General features: G+C 43.6%; 1 protein-coding gene across 1 annotated transcript; it reads right to left on the minus strand.

Annotated features, from left to right (window-relative positions):
• Nucleotides 1–283: 283 nt before the first annotated feature.
• LOC148216188 (uncharacterized) lies at nt 284–25,509 on the minus strand. Its single transcript, XM_088138786.1, has 31 exons — nt 25,462–25,509; nt 24,996–25,113; nt 23,540–23,699; nt 22,923–23,091; nt 22,099–22,291; nt 21,313–21,440; nt 20,648–20,785; nt 19,628–19,845; nt 19,274–19,437; nt 18,535–18,756; nt 17,540–17,878; nt 15,683–16,081; nt 14,835–15,005; nt 13,784–13,941; nt 13,535–13,699; nt 12,833–12,965; nt 11,124–11,314; nt 10,661–10,786; nt 10,213–10,405; nt 8,855–9,017; nt 8,423–8,537; nt 7,623–7,637; nt 7,072–7,314; nt 6,256–6,396; nt 5,857–6,105; nt 5,500–5,694; nt 4,844–5,008; nt 3,440–3,586; nt 2,987–3,041; nt 1,624–1,707; nt 284–484 (listed from the first exon to the last, which is right to left on the minus strand). Exons 1-31 carry the CDS (start codon nt 25,507–25,509, stop codon nt 300–302), a joined length of 5,190 nt encoding a protein of 1,729 aa, XP_087994912.1. The 3' UTR covers nt 284–299.
• Nucleotides 25,510–26,116: the final 607 nt, after the last annotated feature.

Below are 26,116 nucleotides of genomic sequence, written 5' to 3' on the forward strand. Positions count from 1 at the left end.
ATGGACAATAATGGTGAAAAAAAGAGAAAGGAATTTTACTTCTCAGAACAATGACTACCCCCATTTTGTCTTTATTTCGTCTATTTTTTTGGAAGGGAGGGGCACACACACAAGAGCAACAGGAGAGAAAATAGCACAATTATCCTACACTGCCCAGGCTGATCCATTGATCAGAGCCAACATATCTTCAAGTTTTGATTAGGAACTTATTTCTTTTAAAGAATTCTTTTCTTAGATTCTATGCAGAATGGATAGGTTCTGCATTAGCTGTTGACTCAGGCGTCCTTGGTCCTGGTTCTTTAAGACGTTTCCACTTTTTGAACACTTACGCCAATATGAGGCCGGAGAAATTGCAGAATGACAATGCCATACTGGTATATTACAAATTCCCGTGCAGAAAGGCTTGAAGCAAGAAGAGGGACAAGTTCTCCAGATTTAGGAATCACCTGAAGGTCCAGTATATCCTGGAAAGAATTGTCAGTATCTGCCAGAAAATGAAAGCAGGCACTATATTCATTTCTGTTCAATTTAAAAAAATAAAAATAAAATATTTTTAAAATTTATTTATTTATTTATCTATTTGAACTTATTGGCCACCCAACTCCAGTGGACTCTGGAGCACCTATAGTACATTAGCACTCAGCAAACTCAACTCTCTCCTAAAATCCTCTACTTTATGATGATCATTGCATATCTTCACTTCACAAAATAAATCTTGGTGCATGGAGATCAGATAGTTCCCAGTTTAACCCAAAGCCTAAACTCTTTCCAGATGAAATTAAAAGAAGTGTTAAATCCAGCGGTATCTGTAGGATAGGGTAAGAAAAGTTAAGATGGTGGTCACGATGTTGCCATCACAGCTCTGCCCTGTGATTGCACCATTGTTGCTACCATTTTTACTTTTTTGACCACACCCTATGGACACTTCTGGTTAAACCTAAGTCCATTGGGTTCATACACTGTATTTCTTTCTGGCTTGACTACCAATTTATTTTGGAGGCAACAGAATCTAAAACTGAGTATGTTTCACCTTCAGGGTCCCTCCTAGTCCACAAAGGATCCAAAACTAGTAGAAAATAAAAGCAAAATAAAACATGATGTTGGAAAAATAAGACACATATTAGGTGTCAATGCGTAGTCCAGCTTGCTCCTCTGGGTTTTGAGAAGACAGACTGGCTGAGGGGAAAGGGATGGAGGTAGAACAAGCTGAAGAGAAACTGTGACTTGTATCCCCATGAAAGGACCAGGCGTTCCTGCTAGAGAAGACAATGTCTGTGATGCTGCTGACTGTAGGTCTTTGCAGATAAGAAGTAAACTAGAGGGAGAAAGCAATGAAATGAAGTCACCACATTCTTGATGGTGGGTGTCTTGAAGTCCCAGGTTTACAGCATACTTTTGGAAGTAGCCATTCACATCTTTCAGAAGAGTCAACAGCTGAGAGGAGGTTATATTGCTGACTTCATCATCATCTACACAGTAAGGAACAAAACGCATGTGTTGTGTTGGTTAGCTGTGACTCACAAAAGGTAATGTTAAAAAATAAAAACAATCTCTGGAATGCAGACAGATGTCCAGTCTGTTGGTACCTGGCCCCTAAGACATGGACTACTCTGGAATCCTTACCAAACTGAAGTGGTCTGAAATGGGGGTTCAGGAGAATGAGTCTTAAGGTCACCAGCAATTCAGTTTGCTTCAGGATCTTGGTCTCTGGAATGCAGAAGCATTCATCTAAATTTATATGATAACAGGCAGAAAAATAGCTACTTGTACTAGCTCTGTTCACATATCTGCTTATCTGGATCTACTTCTGGGCGGGCTAAGAGTGTGGCATGAGCTCTCTAACTTGCACAAATAAGCTGCTTATCTAATCCAAGGGGGTTAGATTTAATCCCAAACTGACCAGGTTTGTTTGAGGCTAAACTAACTTCCCTTACTTCCTTGTGTCAGAATCCTCGCAAGATTTTATAATAGATTATTAGATGGCTAGTTTAAAAAGAAAAAAAAATGGTTTTTTACATGCTGCGGTTCTACCATTGTAAAAGGGGGGGGGAAGTAGGGATGAGAAACCGTTAAAAAGCAGATGGCTCCTTATCACAAGCTCTGGCATGCTCAAGGTCATACCAGCAAGAGAATCAGAGGACCAAGAACTAAGGGCGATGTAGGGGGGGGGGGGAAGTAAGAAAAACAGCTTTTGGTGCGCTTTTGATCAGTCTTAGCAATGCTTTGGATCTGTACACTTATTCTCAATAAATGAACTTTCTTTTGAATCAATATTGGTTGCAAGGAAAGTTGCTGGATTTGGGATCAACAGGTGGCAGCTCGTTACACCTTGTTTGTATAGGAACTACTTATGGAGTTCGTTGATTCTTCTCATTCCTGAAATAGGTGAAGTCTCTAAAGGAACACCCCATACATGTTTCCTTGACAATTCCCCCCTGCAGTGAAACATGGGAGAGGGGTGGGCTAAAAAGGAGTCTGAAAGGGGGTGAATCTGTCCATGGGGGCACCAGTCCTGGTCACTAGAGATTTGGGGGAGGAGAAATATAAAAGCAGGATGGAGAGAGAAAATTGGCAGTCTCCACATCTCCTTTGCAGTGGTTGGAAGACTGAACAAAGAGCTGCAGACTCATCCCTTCTGTGTTTGCGCAGGGGTGAGTTTATTTCCTATATTATGAGAGAGCTGGATCATTCATTCAAATGGCTTCTGATGAAGCCATCGTAATTCCTCCCATCTGGGATGGAAGAGATGGTTCTGTAGCTCTAGGTAGAGCCCAACGTGGCCACGTAGGCTTAGCTTTTGCTCAGTTCCTCTTGCTATGGATATTGCTAGGACAGGATGTCCTTGGATGTAACTATCAGGAGGTTCACAGATAAGTGAGAATATCTTCTTGATTTATGCTACCAAAATACACCTTGCCTACCATCACTGTATATTATTACACTGGGTCATAAAGGCATGCCAAATTAACTTTGCAAGGAGACCTACTTTCTGCCAAGAGGGAAAGAACTCTGTCTTCTGCCAGGCTGGATTTGTCTTGTCCCTGTGAAGAGGAAACCTCAGAAATCAGAGAAATCAGGTGGATTGAAGCTTGTGGTCTTCTTCTCCTCCAACCTCCCACTAAGTCTACCCAAATCTTGATCGCCTTGCTCAAGAAGATCACGGTTTTGTCAAGCTCTCTCATCACTTGCTAATAATAAGAAAGAACATGGGTATCACATGTGTGATGCTTGTAAAAAGGGGACTGGGGTTTGATCATGGCCACCAACTTGATTTTTCTTACTCTGCTCGCCACGGACACTCCAGATTCTGTCTTTCAGGAAAGGGCTGGACATAAAGAATTGTACACAAAGATAGACAGTGGAACATTAATACAAAGATATATTGTCTAAGAACATTTCACTATGCAGAAGAACAGTATCTTGTCTTCTCCAGTCCTACCTGGAGCAGACGGGAATCTTCTGAAGAGTCTTCTCTTGTGTTTTGGCCAGTTGGAAGCAACGTTTTTAGCTGCTCTGCCAACTGTTTGATTTTCTGTTGCCTAAATTCCTGGAGGTTGTTTGCTATTCGGTAAGTATCGTCTGGATCCTGCAGAATCATATGTTTGAGGTGGGCAGCCATATACAGTGAACAAACAAAGTAGCATTGAGTAGCAACCAAAGTGAGGAAAACTAGAGTATAAAAAGGAGGCAGGGATGTACAACAGCCAAGAATTTAGAAATACTAACCACTGACAGATCTCTCAGCTCACAGCAAATATTTTCCCTTCAGTTTTGAACTCTGTGACTTTCAGCAGAAGATATATGGGACACTTTCAGGGGAGAAAGAGGTTTATTGGCCCCTTCTATTTGGATATCAGCCTTCGAATTGTTTCAGACATTGTATTAAGCTAGAGTTGGGTTGACTCATACCTGGCATGAGCCATAAACCGTGTGTATGATCTATAGAGGCTAGGTTCTAGCTAACCCTAAACAAGATTGCATTGGTTGCACACAGTGTGTGAACCCAGGCCACAACTAAATGCCTTATCAAACCTGTAACCTGACTGATGTGCTTTTGGATTATAATAAGGCAATTTTCATCCTCTTGTTCTTCACAGCCTTCAGGATCCTGTTTGAGACCGCGTTGCCAATTTCTGTTGCACAGAGCACAATTTCTCCCCACTGGAATTTTGTGGGAATAGGATGCTCCATCTCTGGCCAAAGTGTGTGTGTGTGTGTGTGTGTGTGTGTGTGTGTGTGAACTAGAGAGAGATTGCATGCATCAACAGCCAAAGGAGATTCATTGATTACTGTGGGGCTGCTAGAAATACAGCAGTGTTGTGTTTCTAGCAGCACTAGGAATGCTATGTCTGTGAAATAATGTGTGTTCTTGTCTATCACAGATTTCTCCGAGAGTGAAATGGTTTGATTCATTGATAAGGTCTCTGTGACAGCATCCATCACTCTCAGCTCAAATGTTTTATACAAAACAGTATATATTTTAAAAAGAAATTTCCCTTCCTCCCCAAAAAGCAGATGCTCAAGGACACAGTGGACCGAAAAGGCATCTAGGGAGCAAGTTAAAATCAGTATTTGTTAGGGAAAACTGCAGATCTCATTCCACTTATTGGGGGGGGGGGGTTGCATTTAAACTGCATCCACAAGGAATATTGTAGAGAAAATGGCCTAGGAGAAGAAGGTGGAGTTTTCTCAGTTTAGAAAAATGCAAAAAGTTGGAGAGAGGGGAATCCTAAGTGACTAAATAGGACCCTAACATGATCTGAAGTTTGATGGATTTGCACTTCTCTACGCTTGCTTGCAGTAAGGTGGAACTCCAATCTCTGATCTGTCGGTTCACACTCACCTCCCTGGAGGACTCCGCTTTCAGCAACCGGACCATCTCCCGGAACTGCCTCTCTTTCAGCTGCAGCATCAGGGTGGCTTGCTGAAGCTCCTGCAGGGAGTCCTCCCACTCCTTCCTCCCCTTCAGCAGGTGGAGGATAGTTTCCATATCCTCAGCCAGCAGGACCTGCAGCACAACAAGGACGCTCTGCATTACAAAGCTACCGTCAGAAGAACCCAGCCTTGCTTGGCTCCATCAGCTGAAGGCCTCTGGGAAGATGTGACAGTGACTTCCTTCCCTTGTCATGGTCCCCAACATCCAGGGATAGACTGCCTCTGATCATGGAAACTCCATATTGTTATGTTTTAGTTAAGTGGCATTCCTGGAGGTGTTAATGGAGAGGTACAGTCAATCTCTGACTCCCCAGGGGAGAGCTGGCTTGAGTTATGATTATTCCAGTATGGTGCATGATCACAGAGGGATTGTGGCTTTGGGATTAGCAAAAATTTATGGAAATCCCATAATCTGAACAGGCTACCTTGAGCAGGCCTAATGTATTCCCAGTGACCAGCCGACCCTTGTCTTTTTCACAGAATTCCTTCTTGACACTCTTTTTCTTAACCTAGATATCTTTTAAAGACTCCCTTTAAAGGGGACATACATGTTCTGTTGGCCACAGCAACCCCTTCCATCAAGTTAGCATCGCCCAGAGTTCTTACATCCGTCTGGGGGACTTTAAGGCCACCCTCCAGGAGCAGAACTGCTTGCCGTACATATCTTTGAGACAGGAGGAAAAACGTCACGTGTTCCACTGGAAATCCAGAGGGCAACTTGGCGGCTTCCTGAATTACTTCCATCTCTTTGGATTCCAGCTGCAGAGAGGGGGAAAAACAATTGAATCATTTTAAACCAGCCTTTCCCAGCCTAGCACTAGTCTAGCCATGCTGGACTACATATCCTATCCCTCCCAGCCAGTGGGTGTGGATCCTGAACTTTGAGAAGATTGTTTGATAGATGTAGGCCAGCTCTTGTACCTTCTCCTCTATCTGCACCTGCAGTTCTGTTCGGATCTGGGCCTGCCATTCCATCAGTTCAGCTTCCTCTGTTTCTTTGAAAGGAAGGGTCAGGTCTCCATCCAGGTGGGACTTCAGGAGAAAAGACTCGGCTTCCTCCACTTGATGCCTTTCAGCCCAGTGGAGAACATCCTGGCTCACAGTTTCCCCCATGATAGCGTAGGGTAGCCGCTCCAGAGCTTGTAGGACATCTCTGGGGCAAGATTGTTTCTTAGGACAGAAAGCAGAGAAACGTGCATCAGCATTCATGGTGATGGCGTCCCCTGGCTGAGCTGCAAAAAAGGCAGCAGCGATGAAATACCACGGTTCATTCAGTCAAGGAAGAAAGAGATGCTGGGGCAGGTGGGAACCCACATGTACCTGCAGGCTGATGTAAGCATCCAGGACCTGGTAAACCCGCAGGAGTTTCAGAGCTTCTTCCTTCACTATCTTGACTGCTGTGGCTTGAATCTTCTGAGCTACTGGGTCTGTGCAGAGCTTGGCCTCTGACCTGGGGGCTTCCTGCCAAGCCAAGGAGGGAATGAAGTTCAGTGAGTAGGAAGCTGCTCTGAGTGGTGAGTGGTGAGAAATCCAAGCCCATCAACATTTAATTGGAGGGTTCAGTCCACCACAGGGCTTAGCGTGTCTAGAAGCTTTTCCACTCTTAAAATTCAGGACTTCAGGTAGTCCTGGTAGTTCAAAGCCCAGGACATCTCATGGAAGGAATTAAAATGAGACACGATTACGATTACCTATACAGGTCTAGCAACAGAGGCTGAAGTTCATTGAATAAGCAAGTCGGCCAGGTTCAACTGTCACTCCATGCCATAAATCGTTTTAACCTACAAGGGCTGGGTTCACAGAGCTCACTAAGCCAATGACAAACAAACCATAAAGTAGCTTAGCAGGATATGTGAAATCTCCTATAGGTGCATTAAGTCACAGTTTAGTTAAATCATGTTTTACAATCACACTCTGGAGCAGGGTGATCCGTGAATGCAGTCATAGGTTGGGCTCAAACCTTGCACCAGCCCAGAAATCAAAGCCATGGCTGATTTCCACTCATGGGCCAAATAGATTCCAGTTCACCACAGACTAACCCACATCATCTTCCCTGCAGTGACATGGCAGAGGCAGAGTAGGATGGAAGTAAGCATGTGTAGGGCTGGGAAACCTGCATGCCTCACTGAAGCTCACCACACTTCCTTTTGCAGATTCCTTTTGGGAAAGGGAACAGGCCTTTTGCAAATCAATACTGAGCAATGAAAAGCTCTGCAGGATGTCTTCAAGAGGAACTGAGGCACCATCTTTGAGGTTGACGTCTATGGGGCAGAGCCCTGCGTGTTTCACTGCTTCCCGCTGCAGCTGGCCAAGATCTCTTTCAGCGTGCTGGTGGTATTCAATGAGTTCCTTCAGAAGATGGTCCCACTCGCTGGCCAACTTCTGCTTCCCTTCCTTTCCCTGGAAAGAGAGTCCTTAATGTCTCCACAAAGCATCAGCCTAGCCTTACATCAAAAGAACTAATAGGAGTCGCCCTTGTTTTACAAAATGCCAACTTTCAAACAACAGTGGAAGAATGTTTCAGACTTGTTTTTCTTCCTAGAAAAAGATGGGAGTTTTGCCAAGGAGACCCAGAAATCGAATATTATTTAAGTGAGCATAGCCCTATTTCAGTCAGGACCCTGTGGCTGTAATTAAGAAAAGGATTATCAAAAGCATCTAAACCAGTGTTTCTCAACCTTGGGCACCTGAAGATGTGTGGACTTCAACTCCCATGGCTGGCTGGGGAATTCTGGGAGTTGAAATCCACACATCTTCAAGTGGCCAAGGTTGAGAAACACTGATCTAAACTAAGCATACATGTAATCTGATCTCTACCTCTTAAACGTTAAACCTATTCCAGTCCCTTTTCTCTCTACCAGAGTGTATATGTGTGCATCTCTGCTGATGGGCAATTTAAAATTTGGAGGGGACAATCTTTTCAGGGTCTAGGCCCCCAGATGTTTTAGGAGGGGAGAAGAGGGCCACAGCGTGGGTTATATAGTTGGGGGATGGAGGGGTTTTATGTTGTGGGGAGAGAAGGGGTGAGTTTTGCTTTGCTTCTTTAAAACTGTGTTAGGTTTATTTTAGGCTTATGTTAATGGTTTTTCATGCATTTCTGATCACAACATTGAGAGAAGGTAAAATGTGTTGATGCACTTTAGCGGGTTCAGACAGGCCCTAACCAGATTATGACAATTACTACAGTTGCTTTGATATTCAGAGATATTGATAATTTGCAAACATTTTATGAGCCTTGGAAAGTACTAGCTCTGGGCACCTTCATTTCTGCCACCATAAATCCACCGGTCTTTTTGACGTCACCAACCTTTTGTTCTTCCTGAAATGGTTTTATTTCACCTAATTCCAAAACCAGAGGGGGAAAAACTTTTCAAATGTCCGGGACATCTGGACGACCCCCAGTCCATATTTACAGCATCTAAGTTTTGCAAAAACGAGGGGAGTCTAAAAATGAACCCTCTTTGTTATGCGGAATTCTCTTCCTCACCTGTTTTGTCTTCAGTTGGGATGATTCCCAGAAGCAAGAGATCATGTGGATTTCCTCACCCATCAAGGACAGTTCAAGCTGCACCATTTCTCTGGCGTGCTTCTCCAAGAAGACCCTGCCCAAACAAGAACACGGACAGATTGGGGTGGTGGTGGTGCTGGTAGACCTCTTCCTTAAGAAGAAGAGAAACAAAATCTTCCAGCTACCAAGGAAGTGAAATAAAAAGATGGCAGCCAAGACCTAGTCTACCATGTGTCTTCTCCAAGCCCTCCTTTTCCTCATCTTCCATAGTCTCTTGCTTCCTCCAAACTCCCTATGGGCTTGGAAAGAATTAGACCGTCTCATTTTACTTAGGAACTGGCAGCTCAGCGCTGTTTCCAGCCATTCAGTTTCAAGCCAAGCTTGGACAAAGTCCCCATCTCCACAACTCACCTAGTCTGGATTTCTTGCAGTAGCTGGGATTTATTCATCGCAGGGCGATGCAGCAGCACTGGCGATGGGGCAGCAGCAGGAACCCTAACCTGCCTTGGTTCAGCCCGGAGTGTTTTCCCGGGAGCCCCAGACACCTTCAGTGCGCTTCTGGATGTGTAACCTTCTGAAGAAACCAGAAGCTACTTTTAAACTGTTATGCAGAGGTCACCTATAAACACAGTTCATGCCAAAAATACACACCAGCGTTAGAGAGATTTAAAGAATGTAATGTCCTTATCTTGTTTTCCAAAGAAATCCAGCCAGAAAATATAAAATATCTGGTTGTTTATTGAGAAAAATGCAAAACTACATAAAATACAAGTTTCATGCAAAAACATAGAAAAAAATCACTTCTTCTCATATATCCAAGACTTATCCACTACACAAGTTTAACAAAGTCTCTAGCCAAAAACTCTCAGAGAAGAGGTACACTACTTAGTTATTAGTTACTACTACATAACCCATAAAACTGATTACATGATGGCTGAAATTCTGAGTAGCTGGGCATGTAATCCTCCCGTTTTATTGCCACCCCTTGAGTAACTAGCATACAGACGCCAATAGGTGGCAGTAAAGAGCAGTCTACGTGCACACTAACAATCATAATTGCACATGACTTGCTTTTCTAGCCTAAACAATATTTTGAAGATAGCGAGATGCATTTCTTCCCATGAGAAAGTCCTAACATAAACATCTGAAGGATTCTGGACATGGGTCCTCTTTGCTTGGTGCCACAAATATAGTGTATGGATAAATAAAAAGGGTTCATAGAGTATATATGTTGGTTGCTGGAAACTGATTGCCAACAGAAGGTACCAGTCTTGCTTTCCTTCTGCTGTGGGTCTCCAGCTGGGTGGGCAGGTCATCTTTTGATAGCTGAGGGATTCAGTTGGAGGGGCAATGTTGTAGAAGCGGGGGAGGCTACATCAGGTGTGTTGTGAAGATGAGGTTTTTCATTTCCCTTGTTTATTTGAGGGCGTACAGAGTTGATATTATTACCCCTAAAAGTCAAGGCTTTCAAAGGAATAGACATTAAGTGTTTCCTGTTCCCTGTTTCAAAATGGCAGGAAACCACACTGCCAGGTTTTTACAACTGGAGTTGGAGGATTTGCCAACTTATTTTTGTGGTGCAAACTTGGGGGATTTTGGGAACCATAAAAACAAGGTTGGGGGACCTCAGGTATCTCATGGTGTGCTCAACCTTGGCCTAAAGGTAGGATTGGTAATCAATCCAATTAATAAATTGGAGACATTTTCTGTCCCCATAGTTTAGTGTATTTGCTTAACAAACATTGCAAGCACAAAATGGCCTCGTTTACCTCCTGATTCCAGGCCTTCCTCAGGAGATGAGGAACCTCTTTTGTTCTCTTCCAGGGTCTGGGCCACAGATTTGAGCAAGGGGATCAATTTTCTGTTGATGACCTCCCAACTTCCACAGGGAACAGCAGCCATGCTGTAGAACCTTGCACCTGGGTAGTTCATAAAGCATTGAGAAGATCCAGAGAGACGGTCCTGAGACAGAGAGAAGAGGTTATGTTTCTGCAAAATATGGCCTGTTTTTGCATTTTCCTTCTGGACCATCTCCTGATAGAAGAATCACTAGTGGGAATAAGCTCACAAGGAGAAATAGAGTCTTGTGCATGAGCTTTGGTCTGGGGAGATACTGATTTTCATAAGGGATGGTTCATCTTGGATGAACATCTTACTATCCCTGGTGAATGGCTGATTCCAGGTTGTCATCCCCAGTCTGACTGAGGAACATCATACCTTTGTCTGGAAGGCCACAATGTCTGACAAGAATCGCAGATATTCTAGTCTGCAATATTCAGTCTCCACTCTGGTCTGCTGTTTTGCAATGTGGTCCTGGAGTTCTGCCAAGAGATGCAGTTTTGCCTGGAAAAAAATTCAGTACGCTTCTGTCTCGTTTATAGTAGTCATGTCTACATTTTTCATTCACACACTTAGAATGTGCATCTCTTTCTGGAAGATGCATTCCCTGATCGTTTATAATAAGTAAGTGGCTGTTCCACTTTGCATTATTATTTAATAAATAATAATAATAATTTATTATTAAAGAATTAAAGAATTATTTAATCCACTTTATGGATTATCCTACCACTGAAGTGACTGAATAAACTGAAGAGAAGTCATGTATGAAAAGGCATACTTGAACATCTTTTGAGATACTATGCATCAAACCCAGATCCCCATAGATCAGGTTGCAGATCACCTTTCTGAACTTCTCTTTGATGGCTTCCTGGGCGCAGAAGTTCCTGCTCCAATGTCGCTCTGCTTCCTTCAGTTGCATCTGGATCCGCCCTTCTTCCAGCTGCACTTTCCGAATAAACTGCACCAATTTTTCCAGAGTCCTCCTGAGCAAAAGCTGGACTCTGGCCTCCTGGTCTTTTTCATCCTTGTCAACTAGAGCCACCAAACTCAGCATTAGGAGGAGGGTGAGTTTAAATCCATCTCCTGGACTTATGGCAGGAGTGGAACTCTAGACAGGAACTGAGACCAACCTCTTTACCATCAGTTCTTCTTGAAAATCCCCACATACAATATGTAATATGGGAATTTTCAAACCCACTGGAATGGAGGACCCCAGGAAATGTCTATCTCTTTAAAACCATGGAAATTGTGTCCATCTTGGGGGTAAAATCTAGACTTTACATTAACTCCATGAATGCTGTATTTATAACTATAATTGTATCACTTGGGTCCCCAAGTGTGAAAACACCACCGTTGATGAGCTTCTACACACCCACCCACGCACACACATATGAATTTTTAAAATGAGAAGTTGGAATGTTGCAAAATGATGTGACTACCTCCAGTAGCACTTTCATTTTCAGGGATTCCTCTATGCTCCAAATGGGACCCCTAATTTTCTTAAAAAATTAGAATATGGCATTGCCCCAGCCCAGGATTTGGGGAAGGGGCCCATTGATCCAGAAAAAGGGTAAATATGTATCGGGGCAGTAGGGAAAATTCTGGATGATGGGGCTAGAAGAGCTGGCAGGATAAAAGAAAGTCTCCCTTGAGCTCAACTCATGGTGACTTACATGGAAGAATCTGTAATTTTCTTGGAACACCACAGAAGTGGTTTGTTGTTATCCCTTCAGTCTAGTCTAGAGCCTATCCCATCCAAATATTGACCACACCTGACCCGGCTTAGTTTTCTTCCCCAAGGAAATGATAAATGAGCGCTGGGTAGTGAGATCCCTCTTCCATGGCTACTATTTTAAGAATATGCAAAGGTCTCTCCAACCATTATTTTGCAACAGCACCCACAGCACGTTCTCAAATTTCCAAATGTGTCCACCGGTTCTGAAAGGCTGTGGCCTCCTGCTATTTGACACAACGCTGAAATATCATTTAAACATCATGGAAGTTGCGTGAATGTTGTGTATATTTTGTAAAGAAAGGCCCAGAGGGAGTTAGGTGCATTGAAGTGGGACAGAAGAGGAGAAGAAGTGAAAAGGTTAATTTTTCATTCCCTGGTTGTGGTCCCTAAGTGACCCCCACCAACCCACCAGCTCTAACTGGCACAGAAATTAAGCCATCATTTGATCATGATCTCCTCTCCTCACTCCCTAGGTTTCAGTGTTGCTCTGATCCAGTGTTTCTCAACCTTGGCAACCTTAAGATGTGTGGACTTCAACTCCCATGGCTGGCTGGGGAATTCTGGGCATTGAAGTCCACACATCTTCAAGTTGCTAAGGTTGAAAAACGCTGCTCTGATCTAATCACGCAACTCAGTTTCATTTGTACAATTGAATCAGCCTCCAGTTCTGCTCCAAGTCTGCACAATGCATGCAAACAATTCCCAAAATGTTCCTTTCTTTCTTTCATCAAGGCACAAAGCCTATAAAAAGAAGCCTTCAACGGTCCAAGTCCCTGCAAATGCTCCACCTCATTTATGTAGAATTCCTTCCTTACCTCTTGACCATAAAGACTGTTCAGGGTTTCCCAAGGCAGTCAGGTCTCGATCGGCTTGCCTTTGACTTTCTTGGGCTGAAGACAATTCCAGGAGGCGGCAGATTTTGTCAGCGGGTTTTAATTTGTCCCTGAACTTTAATGGCAGGGGAGGAAAATAAAGGAAGAGAAAATGGTTGCTGAGACCGGCCTGGGTAGATAGCACAGAACAGCCAGAGCTCTGAGGTCAAGCTTCTGCCTGAAATACTAAAGTTGCCTGTACACCAGCATCTGCAGGTGGAGTCAGGAGAAATCTTCCTCTGAAATCTGGAGGGCTGCTGTTACTCAGATGTGTTTTATCACAACAGTCTTTTTTATCCTGGATTTTGGAGACTTTGTATGTCTTCTGCCTAGAGAAAGCCCTTGTCCTATACTAAATAACCTAATGAATAATTGCACTCACCTGTTCCATCTATACCAGTGTTTCTCAATCTTAGCAACTTTAAGAGGAGCGGACTTCAACTCCCAGAATTCCCTAGCCAGCCATGCTGGCTAGGGAATTCTGGGAGTTGAAGTCCACTCCTCTTAAAGTTGCCAAGGTTGAGAAACATTGGTCTATCCTCTCTAGCTAGTGTGGGGAGGGGAGGGATTGTAATCCAGGGTAAGGGAGGGTATATGGTTGGGGAAAACTGGACAGCAAGTGCTTAAGTCTTCCTAGCAATCGACATCACAAGAAGAGCCCAGCCGCACCTCTCTCATTTTTCCTTCTCCGGCAGCATCTAGCATATCACGGCACAGGCAATTCACCTCCTTAAAGAACTCCTGTTCTTTCTCTCTTTGGGACCGCCAATAAACTCGCCGGGCCATTCGCTCCTTGGCCAGGGCGGCCAGCTGTAAAGATGGTGCATGTTAGAAAGCGGTTGGGGGAATCCATACGAGAAATCTCTCTTTCTTAAGAGGGTAGGAGAGCATTACCAAATCTGGGTCTACATTTTCTCTTGGCAAGCTTCCTTGGGACTGGACCGCAGGAAGGACTGCCTTCGTCCAAGGGTTGATCTGAGCTCCAATCACAGGACCCATCTCCCCTGTTATGGGGTCAATGGCTCTGAAGCCTATTGTGATTGGAACCAGGCCTACAAGTGGTGCAAAGAACAGAAATCAACACTGGTGAGTTTTATAAATGCAAGGTTAGGCATTTCAATAGCAGTTTTAAAAAATATATACTTGAAGTTGGTAGATTTCCACTTCTCTCCTTTCAGATTGAGATTTCAACCACAAAGGCGCTCAATTTCCTTTCTCACATTCACCACTTAATTACTCCATTTCCTCTTAGGCAGTTGTGAAAGTAGGAAATCTTTTGCAATACCCATTTCTTCTCATCCTTCACTATTCCTCCCCCCGCCACTTTTTTTAAAAGAAAGTCAGTCAGTTACAATACAGTTAAGATGGGTTTTCTGGGTATGTATAATGTGTTCTTCACAACTGGTTGTAGCTTGGCCCAACACAATACATTTACACATTATGTTTACTGTGGTTTCCTTGGTTTTGAGTTAAGGTGTGGTATGAGCTCAGCCTATTGTGGTTTATTGAACAATAAAAGTTAGCAAAACCAAGGCTTTAACACAATAGGTGAACCAATCGTGCGGCCCAATCAAATGTGTTTGCTCAATGAATTTAGAGGAGAATAGTGTGGACCTGTATTTCTCAACCTTGGCCACCTGAAGATGTGTGGACTTCAACTCCCAGATTCCCTAGGCAGAATCCCCCACGCTGGCTGGGGATTTCTGGGAATTGAAGTTCACACATCTTAAAATTCCCAAGTTTGAAAAACACCGACCTAAACCCACCTCTTCAGGGACCTTTGAAGCTAAGCTGAGGGCCACCTAAAATTGGGCCAAGAGTTCATGATGGAATATGAGATGTGAAGTCATGACTCAACAAAACATGGTGAATCGTGAGAACCTTGCATTCCACTATTTAAATCTTAGAGCAATGCTCCAAAAGCAATGGCCCTAGCAGGTTTTACCTTTTCCGTCAGCATCTTCTGTCACTCCAGCTAGTGGCATTGGCTGTCCTGTTTTCCAGTCACACTCCACTCCAAGGATGGGAACCATCAACTCTGAACCTCCAGGGTCTGGAATTTTCATCCCAAACACAGCAGGGATCCAAAGTTCTGTGCCGGGATACTTGATCATTCCTAATTTGATTATAATAAAGACAAGGCACACAACCAAATCAGAACTGCATGAAGGCCAGCGAATGACCAAGTTTTTGAGAACCCACCTGGGATGCATATTTGTGGTTAGGTTCTTTCTTTCTTTCTTTCTTTCCTTCCTTCCTTCCTTCCTTCCTTCCTTCCTTCCTTCCTTCCTTCCTTCCTTCCTTCCTTCCTTCCTTCCTTCTCATATTCTACTACACCAAATCTATATTTGTTTCACACTGGCTTTCTGCAATGTACAAAACCAGCTATTGTGGTTCATAAACAAAGATCTATGAATAAGATCTATGAATAAGAGATGAAGCGCAGATTGTATTTAACTGTTGTATTTTAAGTTGATGAATAGATGAGTGCACCATTGGAAGACCTGAAAGACCAGGTTAGGAGTAGATCCTCATGGAAAAAATCTATGTGGATACTAGGAGTCGACAATGACTTCATGGAACATAATCAGTCAATCAATCAATCAACCTTAGATTGTTCCAAAAAGGCAGAATAGCAACTATTCAGTTATAGAAGAAGAAGAAATAGACTTGGGCACCCAGCTGGGGGGAGAGGTGAGCTTTCCTTCCTGCTTCCCACCCCCACTGACCAGTGAGTCCATGCCAAACTCAGTAGCTCCTCCCATCAACAACTTAATCCATCCCAACACCTACCCAGCTTTCCACCAGTTCTCTTGACACTGGAAGCGCTGTCTCGTTGCTTCTCCAAGTTTTGTAGCTGGTACATCAAATAATCAAGCTTCTGAGCCAATGCCATTTTCATGGCTTCTTCTGCCCCGTTGAGAACTTTCTGCAAAGTGCCCATAGGGCATAGATCCTTGCAAATGGAGTCTTTATATTCTTGGAGGGCTTTCACCATGAGGATCTGAGCGATGAGAACATTGGCCTCCAACAGTACCTGGTAGCTGCCTGCGTGAGGCACTACTTTGTCTTGCTGAAGAGAGAGACCTTGCATGCGAGCCATCTTCCCACTCAGGGGCTCCACAAAGGGATCTCCAGGAAGCAAAATGTCTCCAGAAGGGCCTTGTACTCCTCCTATTGGAACAATGATTCCTGTGTTCAGAGGACAGCAAGAAAAGATGAGTCAGTCTCAGCTTCATTTTTGACTTCAGTGGTTTTTTGAGTGGGTGAGTGAACTGATGATAGATGTTTTCACTTCTATTTCCACACATGATAAATCATACAAGTCACAACAGGGAGTCAACTGACGTGGACTGTTGTATTGTGTGAAATGGGCCTCAGTTCACCTGGAACTGGAATAAAGGAGGACTCATTAGATTTTGGGGTGCCTCCATTTAGTCAGTATCATAGAGCTGATTGAATTTTCAGAAAATCATAAGGAGGTTGATTTTCATTTTTAAAAACCAAACAGAATCAGAGCTTAGAAGACTGAAGCACACCTTTTTTAAATGCCTTGTTTATTATATTTATTGATTTGATAAACTACTTTCTGAGAGAGTCAAAGCAGCCATGACAGCTGACTTAATGAATAGAATCGTTTTGTTACTTTTCATTACTTTCTTCAAAGTAATCTATTATATTGTTAATTTCATTCTCCCTCTCTTGAAGCTGGATTTGACAAAGCAGGAGATGTTGCTGATTTTTTCCTTTAGCTTCTGAAATGATATTTTGAAAAATCCATGGCTTTTCTCTGTGGTCTTTGAGCGTAGGCCATGGCCCATGTAAAGGTCTACATCTTAAGCATCTGGACTTATCATCAAAACTTGGGGACTTTTAAGTTCCCTTGAAAGGGGTGTCTTGTTTCCCCTTGTCCTTGCTTGTCCACTATTGCCAAACCATAAAGGTTAAACGAGTAATTAAGGAAGAACTCAAAATGTGAATAAACTAAATCCTCAGTGGGAAACACCTGGAGATCAGTACCACTGTAGCGCAAGAAAAACAATTCAGAATTCCTGGAAAATTGGTCTTTGGGCAGAAAGTTGGACCAGAAGGTTTTCATGCACCCTCCCAGCCCTTCCATTCTATGGTTGCAAGACTAGCAGTGAACCTCCAAGATTTCAGGTGGAGGCTAGAGTTTCCAATTCCATGCAACCAATTATTTGGAGGCATCAAGGAACAAATTAAGAGTTTCCTCCTTGCATGCCATGTACAGGAAAGGTGTGTCCTAGTTTATAGTCCTCTAACTCCATGGGTGCCCAGTTCTGATCGCAGAATTTTCCATTGGACAGAAAGACCAGTCCACCCAGTTTAAAGATAAGAAGCCCTTAGGAGGAGAACAAGACTCCTGGAACTGCTAACTCCCAGGTAAGTGACTGAACCACAGACACACAGGTAAGCTGCTCTTTGTCTTTCCCACAACAGGAAAACGGAAGGTGGTATTTTAAGTTTACTGCAGCTGTATATCTTAGCATATATCAATTAGATGGTATTTTCTGGAAATGAAGCTGCTCCCTTTTTCAGGGACCATCTCTTCCCACCAAGACATGCCCTCTCCTCCCATTTCTTTCTCGCACAGGGAAAGCTAGGCGAACAATCGAGCCTTTTCTCTACCTGTATTATTATCCAAACTGACGCCAAGGATAGGAATGATTTTTCCACTCTCTTCTGCTTTCATGGGCCCTCCAATTTCGAGCGGGGCCACCATCCCTGTGAGAGGATTCAGGTACGTCCCACCCAAGGTCAGCTGTTGGCCAGTTTGGGGATGAGCTGTGATGGCAAGGATTGGCACCTCCATTCCAGTAACTGGATCTTGCATCAGGCCTCCTAACTTAAATACCTTCTCAGGCTGCAGAACAGGTAAGTTAACTCTTCCTGGAAGGCCAGTTTCAGGACAAACAGGATATGGAACAAAGGGGAAGATCGGGAGCTCCGAGTGATGTTGAATCTCTCCTAAGGAGAAACCCCAAAAGTGAAACAGAGCAAACAAGAGCGACTTTGGATAAAGCATTGGAGGGGATCATGATGTATTAGTTGGTGTTAAAACATGCTGTTCCAACAGTGGTTGTCCCCAGCTTGGTACCCTCCAGATGCAACATGGCCGATGGGTTTGGAATTCTAGGACTGGAAGTCCAATGCACCTGTAGAGCACCAAACTGGAAAGGCTGTCCTATAGCAAGAATGATCATGGCGATGGACAGTAAAAGGCAGTTAGATCTGACCAAGAGTGATGAAGAATTCAAACTGCAGTTTAAAAACAGAAGATATTAAATAAAATTAGCGCAATGATAGGAGTCCTTGAAACACCCTGGAGCAACTGAAGTGCAAGAACATTAAGAGGCCAGAGAGAATAAAAGGATTTTGGCTTAGAGAGGTTTTGATGTAGAGGTCTGCTGGTAGTATGCACAGCACCCGCTAAAAAAGGTTTAGAGAAAAGAGAATTTGGGAGGATAATTGTGCTTAAAGGTCTATCTTAGTCTGAATGTACAAAATTAGGCATTTTTGCATTATGAATGTAAACTGAATGACCTTCCCCCTACCCTCCGCTTCCAACTCCCCATAAAAAGGTGAGCAATGAGTTTAAAAGGACCATGAAGGCATATTCTTACCAGATACTAAATCAACCACAGGGATCAGCTTGGATCTGATTGGATCAAAGCCAACATTCCCAGCTATTGGGAGCAATTTTCCTGTCTCAGGATGCAGGAAGAGATTTGGAGATGCAGACCTCATGGACTGATTGGCTAAAAGCATGGCGGCATCTTCGCTGGGCATTATCAGTCCCGTGACAACATCCTGATGCAGAATCTCACCTGTCTTCAAAGAGCCACCTGGTTCTAGAGACAGCGAAGAAGACAGTGAAAAAACACAAATCCTCCGTGGCTCAGACATTTCATTTCCAAATCCAGTCTTCAATTCGGTCTGATGTCCATCAGGAATACTGATGAAGAACTGAACTTTTGCAACTTTCCTGGCCAGTTGGCTTTCACTTAAAAAAATGAATTGTTTGTTAACCTTGTAAATCATGTCTTCCTACTAACATGTTTTAACATGACTTAAGAACACCAGAGCAAAGACCAGAATATCCAAGACTCAGCACTACTTAGTTTCTGAACCCAGACAAGATTATCAGATTCTGCCACTATCCCAACAAATCCCTTGCAAAGAATTATGTTCCTAGGGTTCTTGGAGAAAGACATCATACACACTGTGTGTGTGTCTGTGTCTTCTCTTTCAAATGGATAATGCACTGTGCAGAAAGGCCCTTATCAGCTAAAGTTCTAATGACAGCAACATTGATAAAGCAAGTCCCACTTTTTTATTAAATCAAACTTTTAAGGGGTTCACTTTTACCAACAAGCTTCTCCTTGGTGAGCACCATGGTTTTCTCTTTGTTAAGAAGGCCAGCTCCTGTTCCTTCTCCAAGAATGCCCCACTGCATAAGCCGATGGCTCTCCTTTATCACAATGTGGGTGAGCTTCTCACTTGTAGCATCTATGAGGCTTAATAACCTGGAAGCATCATGAGATGAAGACAGCAAACCTGTCACCCAGACAGTCTCCCCAAACAAGTAACGTTTCAAAGAGGGTCCCCCCCAAAGTCTTGCTATTGACCTTACTGGCTAGAAATTACAAGCAATATGGTCAAGCAGACAAGGAGGAATTGGGTTGGTGCAGGCAATTGTTTAAGCATTGTTCTTACCCCTGATGGTCAGGTTTAGAATTTGAGCCAAGGTCTTCTCTAGAGAGCACATCTTCTAACATCTCCACCTGCCTCACAGCTTCCTGGAGAGCAGAATTAAAGGCCACCCAGTGTTCCTCCTCATGCTTCAGATAGTGAGTCAATAAGTCGATCTGTCTGTTCAAACTCTCTTCATATTCTGCTGCCCGGTGCCTTCTGCACCCAATTTCCTCCTCTGCCTAATTGCAACATAAAATAGGGGCATTTATCATCTGGGACCATCATTTCCAACATTCAATCCTTTTGATACACTCTGTTTTGGTGGAAAATATGGCTAAGTCTAGAGGAAGGAGGAAAATGAGAACTCTAAGCTCCCTGCAGGATGTGCGATCTTCTGGTTTCTTGTCTGGATGAAAAAAAAGAAAAAAGCAAATGTTGGTCCTTTCTAGCTAGTCTGTTACAGCCAGCAGGGTGTTTTGTAATTTTGGAGCACTCCAACTAATGTATGCCTATAGACCAAGTCCAAGGAGCCAAGAGAGAGCCTTTTGCCAGGCAACCAGACATAGACAAAAACTACATTTAAAGATGTAAAGGAACTTCCTACCAGTTCAGAGGTAGTGAAAACACTAATCCTCAAAAATATCAAGGATCAACCTTTCACTTCTGATTTCAGCTGGCATCTGTGGCTGAAGTGTGTTTTGAGTGTGTCAAAAAGTCAAGATATGTCCGCAGCCACATGGTTGAAGCTCTCCTTTTCAACCTGTGGAAAGGATTAAGGCTGTTCCTGCCCCACCTGTTTCTGCTTGGGATCATGGGAAGTGAAAATCAAAATGTCCACAAAGCCAAAGTGCCTGAGGATTGTCTACAGAATGAAAATGGGCTTTTCTGGGACATCATCTTTGGGAAAAGGTTGGTGGTCCCCCAGATGACACTGCTAACCAGGCTGTTTAGGGCTAAATTAACCCCTAGGGGAAAACTGGGGATAATTGGCCAGGTCACCCCCCACCCCCGAGCTCATAAAGGGCCCTTTGATTCTCCTACCTGTTCTTTTGCTTCCATGTAATCGCCCATTAGAGTATCATTGCAAAGTTCTCCTCCATCAGGAATGCACATTTTTGCTACCCAAAGATCTCGGAGGGAGGCTGTTTCCTCCAGCAGTTTGAAGTATATGGTTTTCACCTACAAAAGAAATGAGTGTAGAGAAGAGGAGAAAAAACAGGTTCAGTTTTCCAGTTCTCTGAGGGAACAGCAATATCCTTGAATGCAATATTTCAGTGACCTTGAAGAATATAATTTGAAAGTAGGTAAATTCAAGGAAAAAGGCAAGACAGTCCTTTAAAGCAAGATAGTGAACCTTCAGCCACCTTCCTTCCTTATCCTACACCCCTGCAACCATGGGGCCTCTTTTTCAAGGAGATATGCAAGTGAACTCTTTCTACTTTCTCATTGATCTGCTGGTGCACATTTATAACCCACCTTTGTAAAAAAAAAATATTCCAGGGCTTACAGAAGGCGATCAGGGCTTCTCCATTGGAGAGAAGAATATTAACTCTTCCTTCCTCTACATCTCACACACACACAATCATTTGCTGCTTGGACATGAGTCTTTAGGGAGAAAAACTCTAATTTCTGCATGGGAGACATTCACAGCTGCAAAGAGCTGAGTAGCTCTGGAATTCCTTGATGTGCACATCGCGATAGCTCACCTCTTCTTTAAATTGACTCAGTTTGGTTGTCACGGCCAGAGACTGTGTCAGCAGAATTTCAAAAAACACATTGGTGTTGAATGAGTCTAGGTCTATACGCTCTTCAGAGTCCCATATTTTGCACTGGTCTAAGAAGAGAGTCACACTTAATGCACACTTCTTAGGGCAAATAGTAATAGTGGTGACAGAGTATGCTGTGAGATGTAGGCTTCTTAGTACAAACAGTAATCATGGCTATAGTAATAAGAACAGAAAGCTAGAGGTGTAGAGATAAAGAGAGACAGACTCAATCTATGGTTAGTATATGACAGTATTAAGTCCACATGCCTTAAAGTTGCCAAGGTTGAGAAATACTGGTCTATAACCTGGCTTAACAATGTCAATTAACTACATGTTTATTTGCTCAAGTCCCATGAGAAGCCTAAGCATGGCTAAAACTGAAGATTAAATTACTACTCTCATACCCTAAGGCTGAAATATAATGATTGAGAGAAGCCAAAAGCCATCCGTTAAATACATGACTAAGAAAAGGGCTTTGGGTCCAAGTCTTTGTAGTTAAGTTACAACAAGCCAACCACTGGATCACACCAGCTTTCTCATATGATTCAGCAGATATCCTCCAGTCTGTGCTAATTTCAAAGTGAGCTATTTGCAGGGCGATAATTACAGTGCATTTTGTCTAGCAGCATTCAGTGGAAGCGTCCATCCAAGCAAATCCTTTGCCAACGTGCAAAGTATTTTTAATCACATCTTTTTCCCCTTTCCTTTTTTTAAAATAATGTATACCTTCTCTCCTTTCCACGTGGTTGGAATTTTTCTCCAAACATCCCCTTGCCTGCATGCCCAATTGATGTTTCTGGATGACCACAACCTTGGATTCTCTGGAAGCGTATTGATCCAGATTGTATTTCAACTGCAACTTTCGGAATCGAGGAGAGGAACTTTCCTTCCCTGCCCAGCCGAACGCTTGGCAAAGAATCTGCAAAATTTGGGGAGGAAAGGGCTTACAGAAGCAAGAAAATGTCTAAGAAAACGTACGCACAGAGACTTGTTGACATTGATGGTGGTGGTCCTCATTGTTCTGAACTTACAATCAGTACGAGATAGGTGAGAACGAGAAAGATGAGGGCGATTATTATTCCAACGATCGCTGGCCAGTCGGGTTTGAGAACTAGGTCTGAGATCTTTGCAATGCCTACTTGGACAACATAACCAGGAGTTGTTGGGTAGAATGGTCCTTCTTCATAACATTGTCCACCGAATGGCAGGATTCGGACATACTTCCCAAAATGAGCACACAGACAGGAAAAACCAAGTCAGACTGGAGGTTCTATGTCGTTATATGCTCTAGTAATTACTTTATCTCTGCTCCTATTCTTTCATGTTTAGTTTTACCTTGTAATGCTTTGGGCCCTTAAATAAATGAATTAAAAATTATACATATCCCTTAAGAGGTCCCTCGTGAAAGGTGCTGCTACAAACTCTATCAATGAAGAATTGAATCATTACAACGTTGGATAACTCGCCTGCCCCACGGTAGGCATGATAACATGCTCATCCCAGGTGCTCCCTCGGTACTGAAAACCAGCATGCTGTGACCTGAAACCCACCATTTTTTTGTGCTGGTTGCTACTCAGCCTCAAGACATAAGTGCCAGGGTCATGAAACTGGTAAAAGAAGAGGAAAACGTTGGTAGAGCTGGAAGCCAATTGCATTTCCTCTGCTAGTTTCCGGAAAGTTCCCCAGTCAAAGTCTCGGTTTGTGTTGTATAAATTATTGCTAGGAAGAAGCACAAGATAAAGTGACCAGCTGTGCAGAAGACCTCCAGCCCCGAAAGGAATTTTCTGTAATGTTGGATCTCCAATGCCATCCTAGAATGATGCATCAGTCAATGCAACAAAACCCCAGGGTGGCTTTAGGTCCAGGGTGGTGGGAGTTGAGCAGCGTTTCTGAAAGGAAGTCTTCTGTTCTGGAGAAGTTGAAAAGGCCACGGGTCCCAGAAATGGGCGGCTGATTGTTTGACACTGAGTCGGCAGTGACTTATTTTAGCAACTGCTAGCAAAATTAGCCAGAATTGTTAATCTATAAATGTCACCATTTCTTTTAAATAGCACGTGAGAAAGACTCACTGCCAACGCATTTCTCATTGCAAAGCACCGAAAAGCAAGGGGACCTAAATTGGCAGATAGGAAAACACACCTCACATCGGTTCAGAACCGGTACTTACACATCATAAACAGGATAATGATCTTTAGAAACAACGAACATGAGAATCTCATGCCTTTTGAGGCACGTGGTTGGGTTAAGGATGCCAGTAAATGTGTTCCTCTGTGTAGAGTTGTCAGGTTCTGGCTGATAAAATCTAGATCCATCTTTGGCAGAAGTCCCTGTGAGAACAAAAAAACCTGATTGAAGTAGGGCTGCATTAGTCCACACATGGACAGAGCATCTTTTTATTTATTTATTTATTTATTTATTTATTTATTTATTTATTCATTCATTATTTTATTAGTAATAATAATGTTATTATTGTTCATTAGAGTTTCGCATTGTGGCTCCCCTTGCAAAAAGGAGCAGCAAGGGCATATTCCACTATAAGGAGAGGCAATGCGAGGTCTCCGGTGGCCTCCAAGCCCCTCTTTTCACAGACCGCCCCCCGCAAACATGACTGCTGAAAACTGGTGATATGGTTTGCTGCCAGTCCAAGGTGGAAAATGCGCAAAACGCATCATGTAAACCTGAAGATAGGTGTAATACAGTGAAGTTAGGGCTGTGCGGCGCTGTGGAGTGAAAGGCTAGTGCATGGAAGCACACAATCCTCGTCGGCAACTCCTTCAGACAGCTGCACCTTCTCCTGGAGTTGCACAGCAGGGCAGCTGATCATTCTGGGAAAAAGTTGCACTTGGTTTAAGGAGCGGTAGACAGGCGCAACATTTGCACTCCTGTATGCCCTGAGGCACCTTTTTGCCTACAAACCCAAGCATTGCACAACCCCCTTAAAAATACAAAAACATCCCTGAAACTTTCCCCAAAATGTGGTGGTGGGGGGAGAGACCTACCTGTGGCTATGGGTGTGATGGGGTCCTGTTCACTTTGCATAATTACTCCACCCACTTTGACCCTCCCCAAAATGTTAAGTCTGTCTTCTCACCGCCAAAGAGTTGCCACCTCTGATGTACACATCTACAAGGGCACAAACAAGAGGCCTACATACATGAAGTATCCGAGGACTTTGCAGACCATGGTACATCTTGGGAAGCCGGTGGGATCTGGCTTTGGGCAAAGAAGTGTTGTAGCACCTCTGGCTCAGGATCGTACACCCCTAAAAATCCTCTTCCTGAAATGATGCAGAAGAATTGGTCATCCCCATAATCTCTTAACCTAGATCCACGTTTCCTGCCTTATTCCAGCCTCCCCTTTGCTCTCTGGTGTTTCAAGGCCGATGGGTGAACCTCTCTTTAGAATCGAATCACGAAGCCAACCGAAGTTACCTGTATCCTCCAAAACAATAATGAGGATTGTTCTTCATTAAAGACAGATTGACTCCAATCAGGACAGTCTTTTTCAAAGGGGGTTGAAAGCTGTTTGCATTGATGTTCTGGAGGTCAAGGAGTTGGAAATGAAACCAGAGGGAAAAGCTGAAAAAAGATAAATATGGGCCATCTCTCTTCTTTGGTCCTTACCGTTTGCCTTTACCACGTAGACCGGCCGGGGGTCTTGGTTCTCTGGGGCACAACCATTCCAAGCATGGAAGTTGAGTCCTTGCAGAGAGGCTGCTAGCCCTTCCCAAAAGATATCAACCTAGGAAGAATGTGAAGACAAGGCATCCTTAATCCCAGATCCAGGTAGCAATGCCATCAGGAGCCTAAATCTGGGTTCAGACCTAGCAGGAAGACCTGCCTTCTCCGGGTTCAAACTTGCAAGAAAAGGAAGGATGTCACTGACCTCAGCAGGCCCTTTGGGAAGATGCTCAGCCAAGGCACCTCTGGCCTTCTGGCAAAACGAGCAGCTGGAAAAGGTCATCTTCCTTCTTGCTCTTCATTACCTGCCTACCATTTCTGTACATCAGGGAAAGTCGGGCTGGGCCTTGTTTGCAGAAGAATTTCAAAACGCCTCTCTGCCGTTGTCGACACGGGAGATTGCACATACTTTCCAGACTGCCCACTCGACAAAGGCAAAGCCCAAGAACTTTGTCATAACCTCGATAATCTTTGGAGACATCACAAACCTAGCCAGAAAAATAAGAAGAAAGTCAACGCTTCCTTGGATGAAAATTTACGCTGTAAAGAAGCATGCTAGAAGAGGCCTATTTGTAATGGGCAGAAGGAATAACCTTGAGGAACAGGTGGAAGAGTTGTAACCAAGGCAACGGTCAGATAAAAGAAACTCAACTCTGAGGCAGAAATGTAATTTGAGAAAGCGTCTCTGACTTGACCCTCCTTAGTTCTCACGAAGATAAAAGGAGGGAGGGGAAAGCTCATTCAGACTTGCAAGATTCTGTTACTGTAAGCTTATAATAAAATTATCACTAGCATGTTTGACTTTGGTTTCCTAGCCTGGTCTACCTCAAAGGGCTGATACTACTGCATGCTGGGAGGGCAGGACAACACTGTTTTTCTATTTGGGTAAATGTTGACTCCATGGTTTAATGGGCTGTCAGAGAAACTTTGTTCAACATGAGCAGGTTGGCTCAAACAGAAAGCCTTGGAAGAGCTCAGATCAGAGCTGTGCCTCCCTTCAGATTTGGGGGGCTAATCCCCAAGGGAGCTACAGCAACTGCAAAACATGCTATGAGTTGGATGAT

This window comes from Python bivittatus, unplaced genomic scaffold, assembly GCF_059951505.1.
Source record: "Python bivittatus isolate LINGU-HERP-01145 unplaced genomic scaffold, Pbiv_v1 ctg000320_np1212, whole genome shotgun sequence".
Classification (NCBI taxonomy): domain Eukaryota; kingdom Metazoa; phylum Chordata; class Lepidosauria; order Squamata; family Pythonidae; genus Python; species Python bivittatus.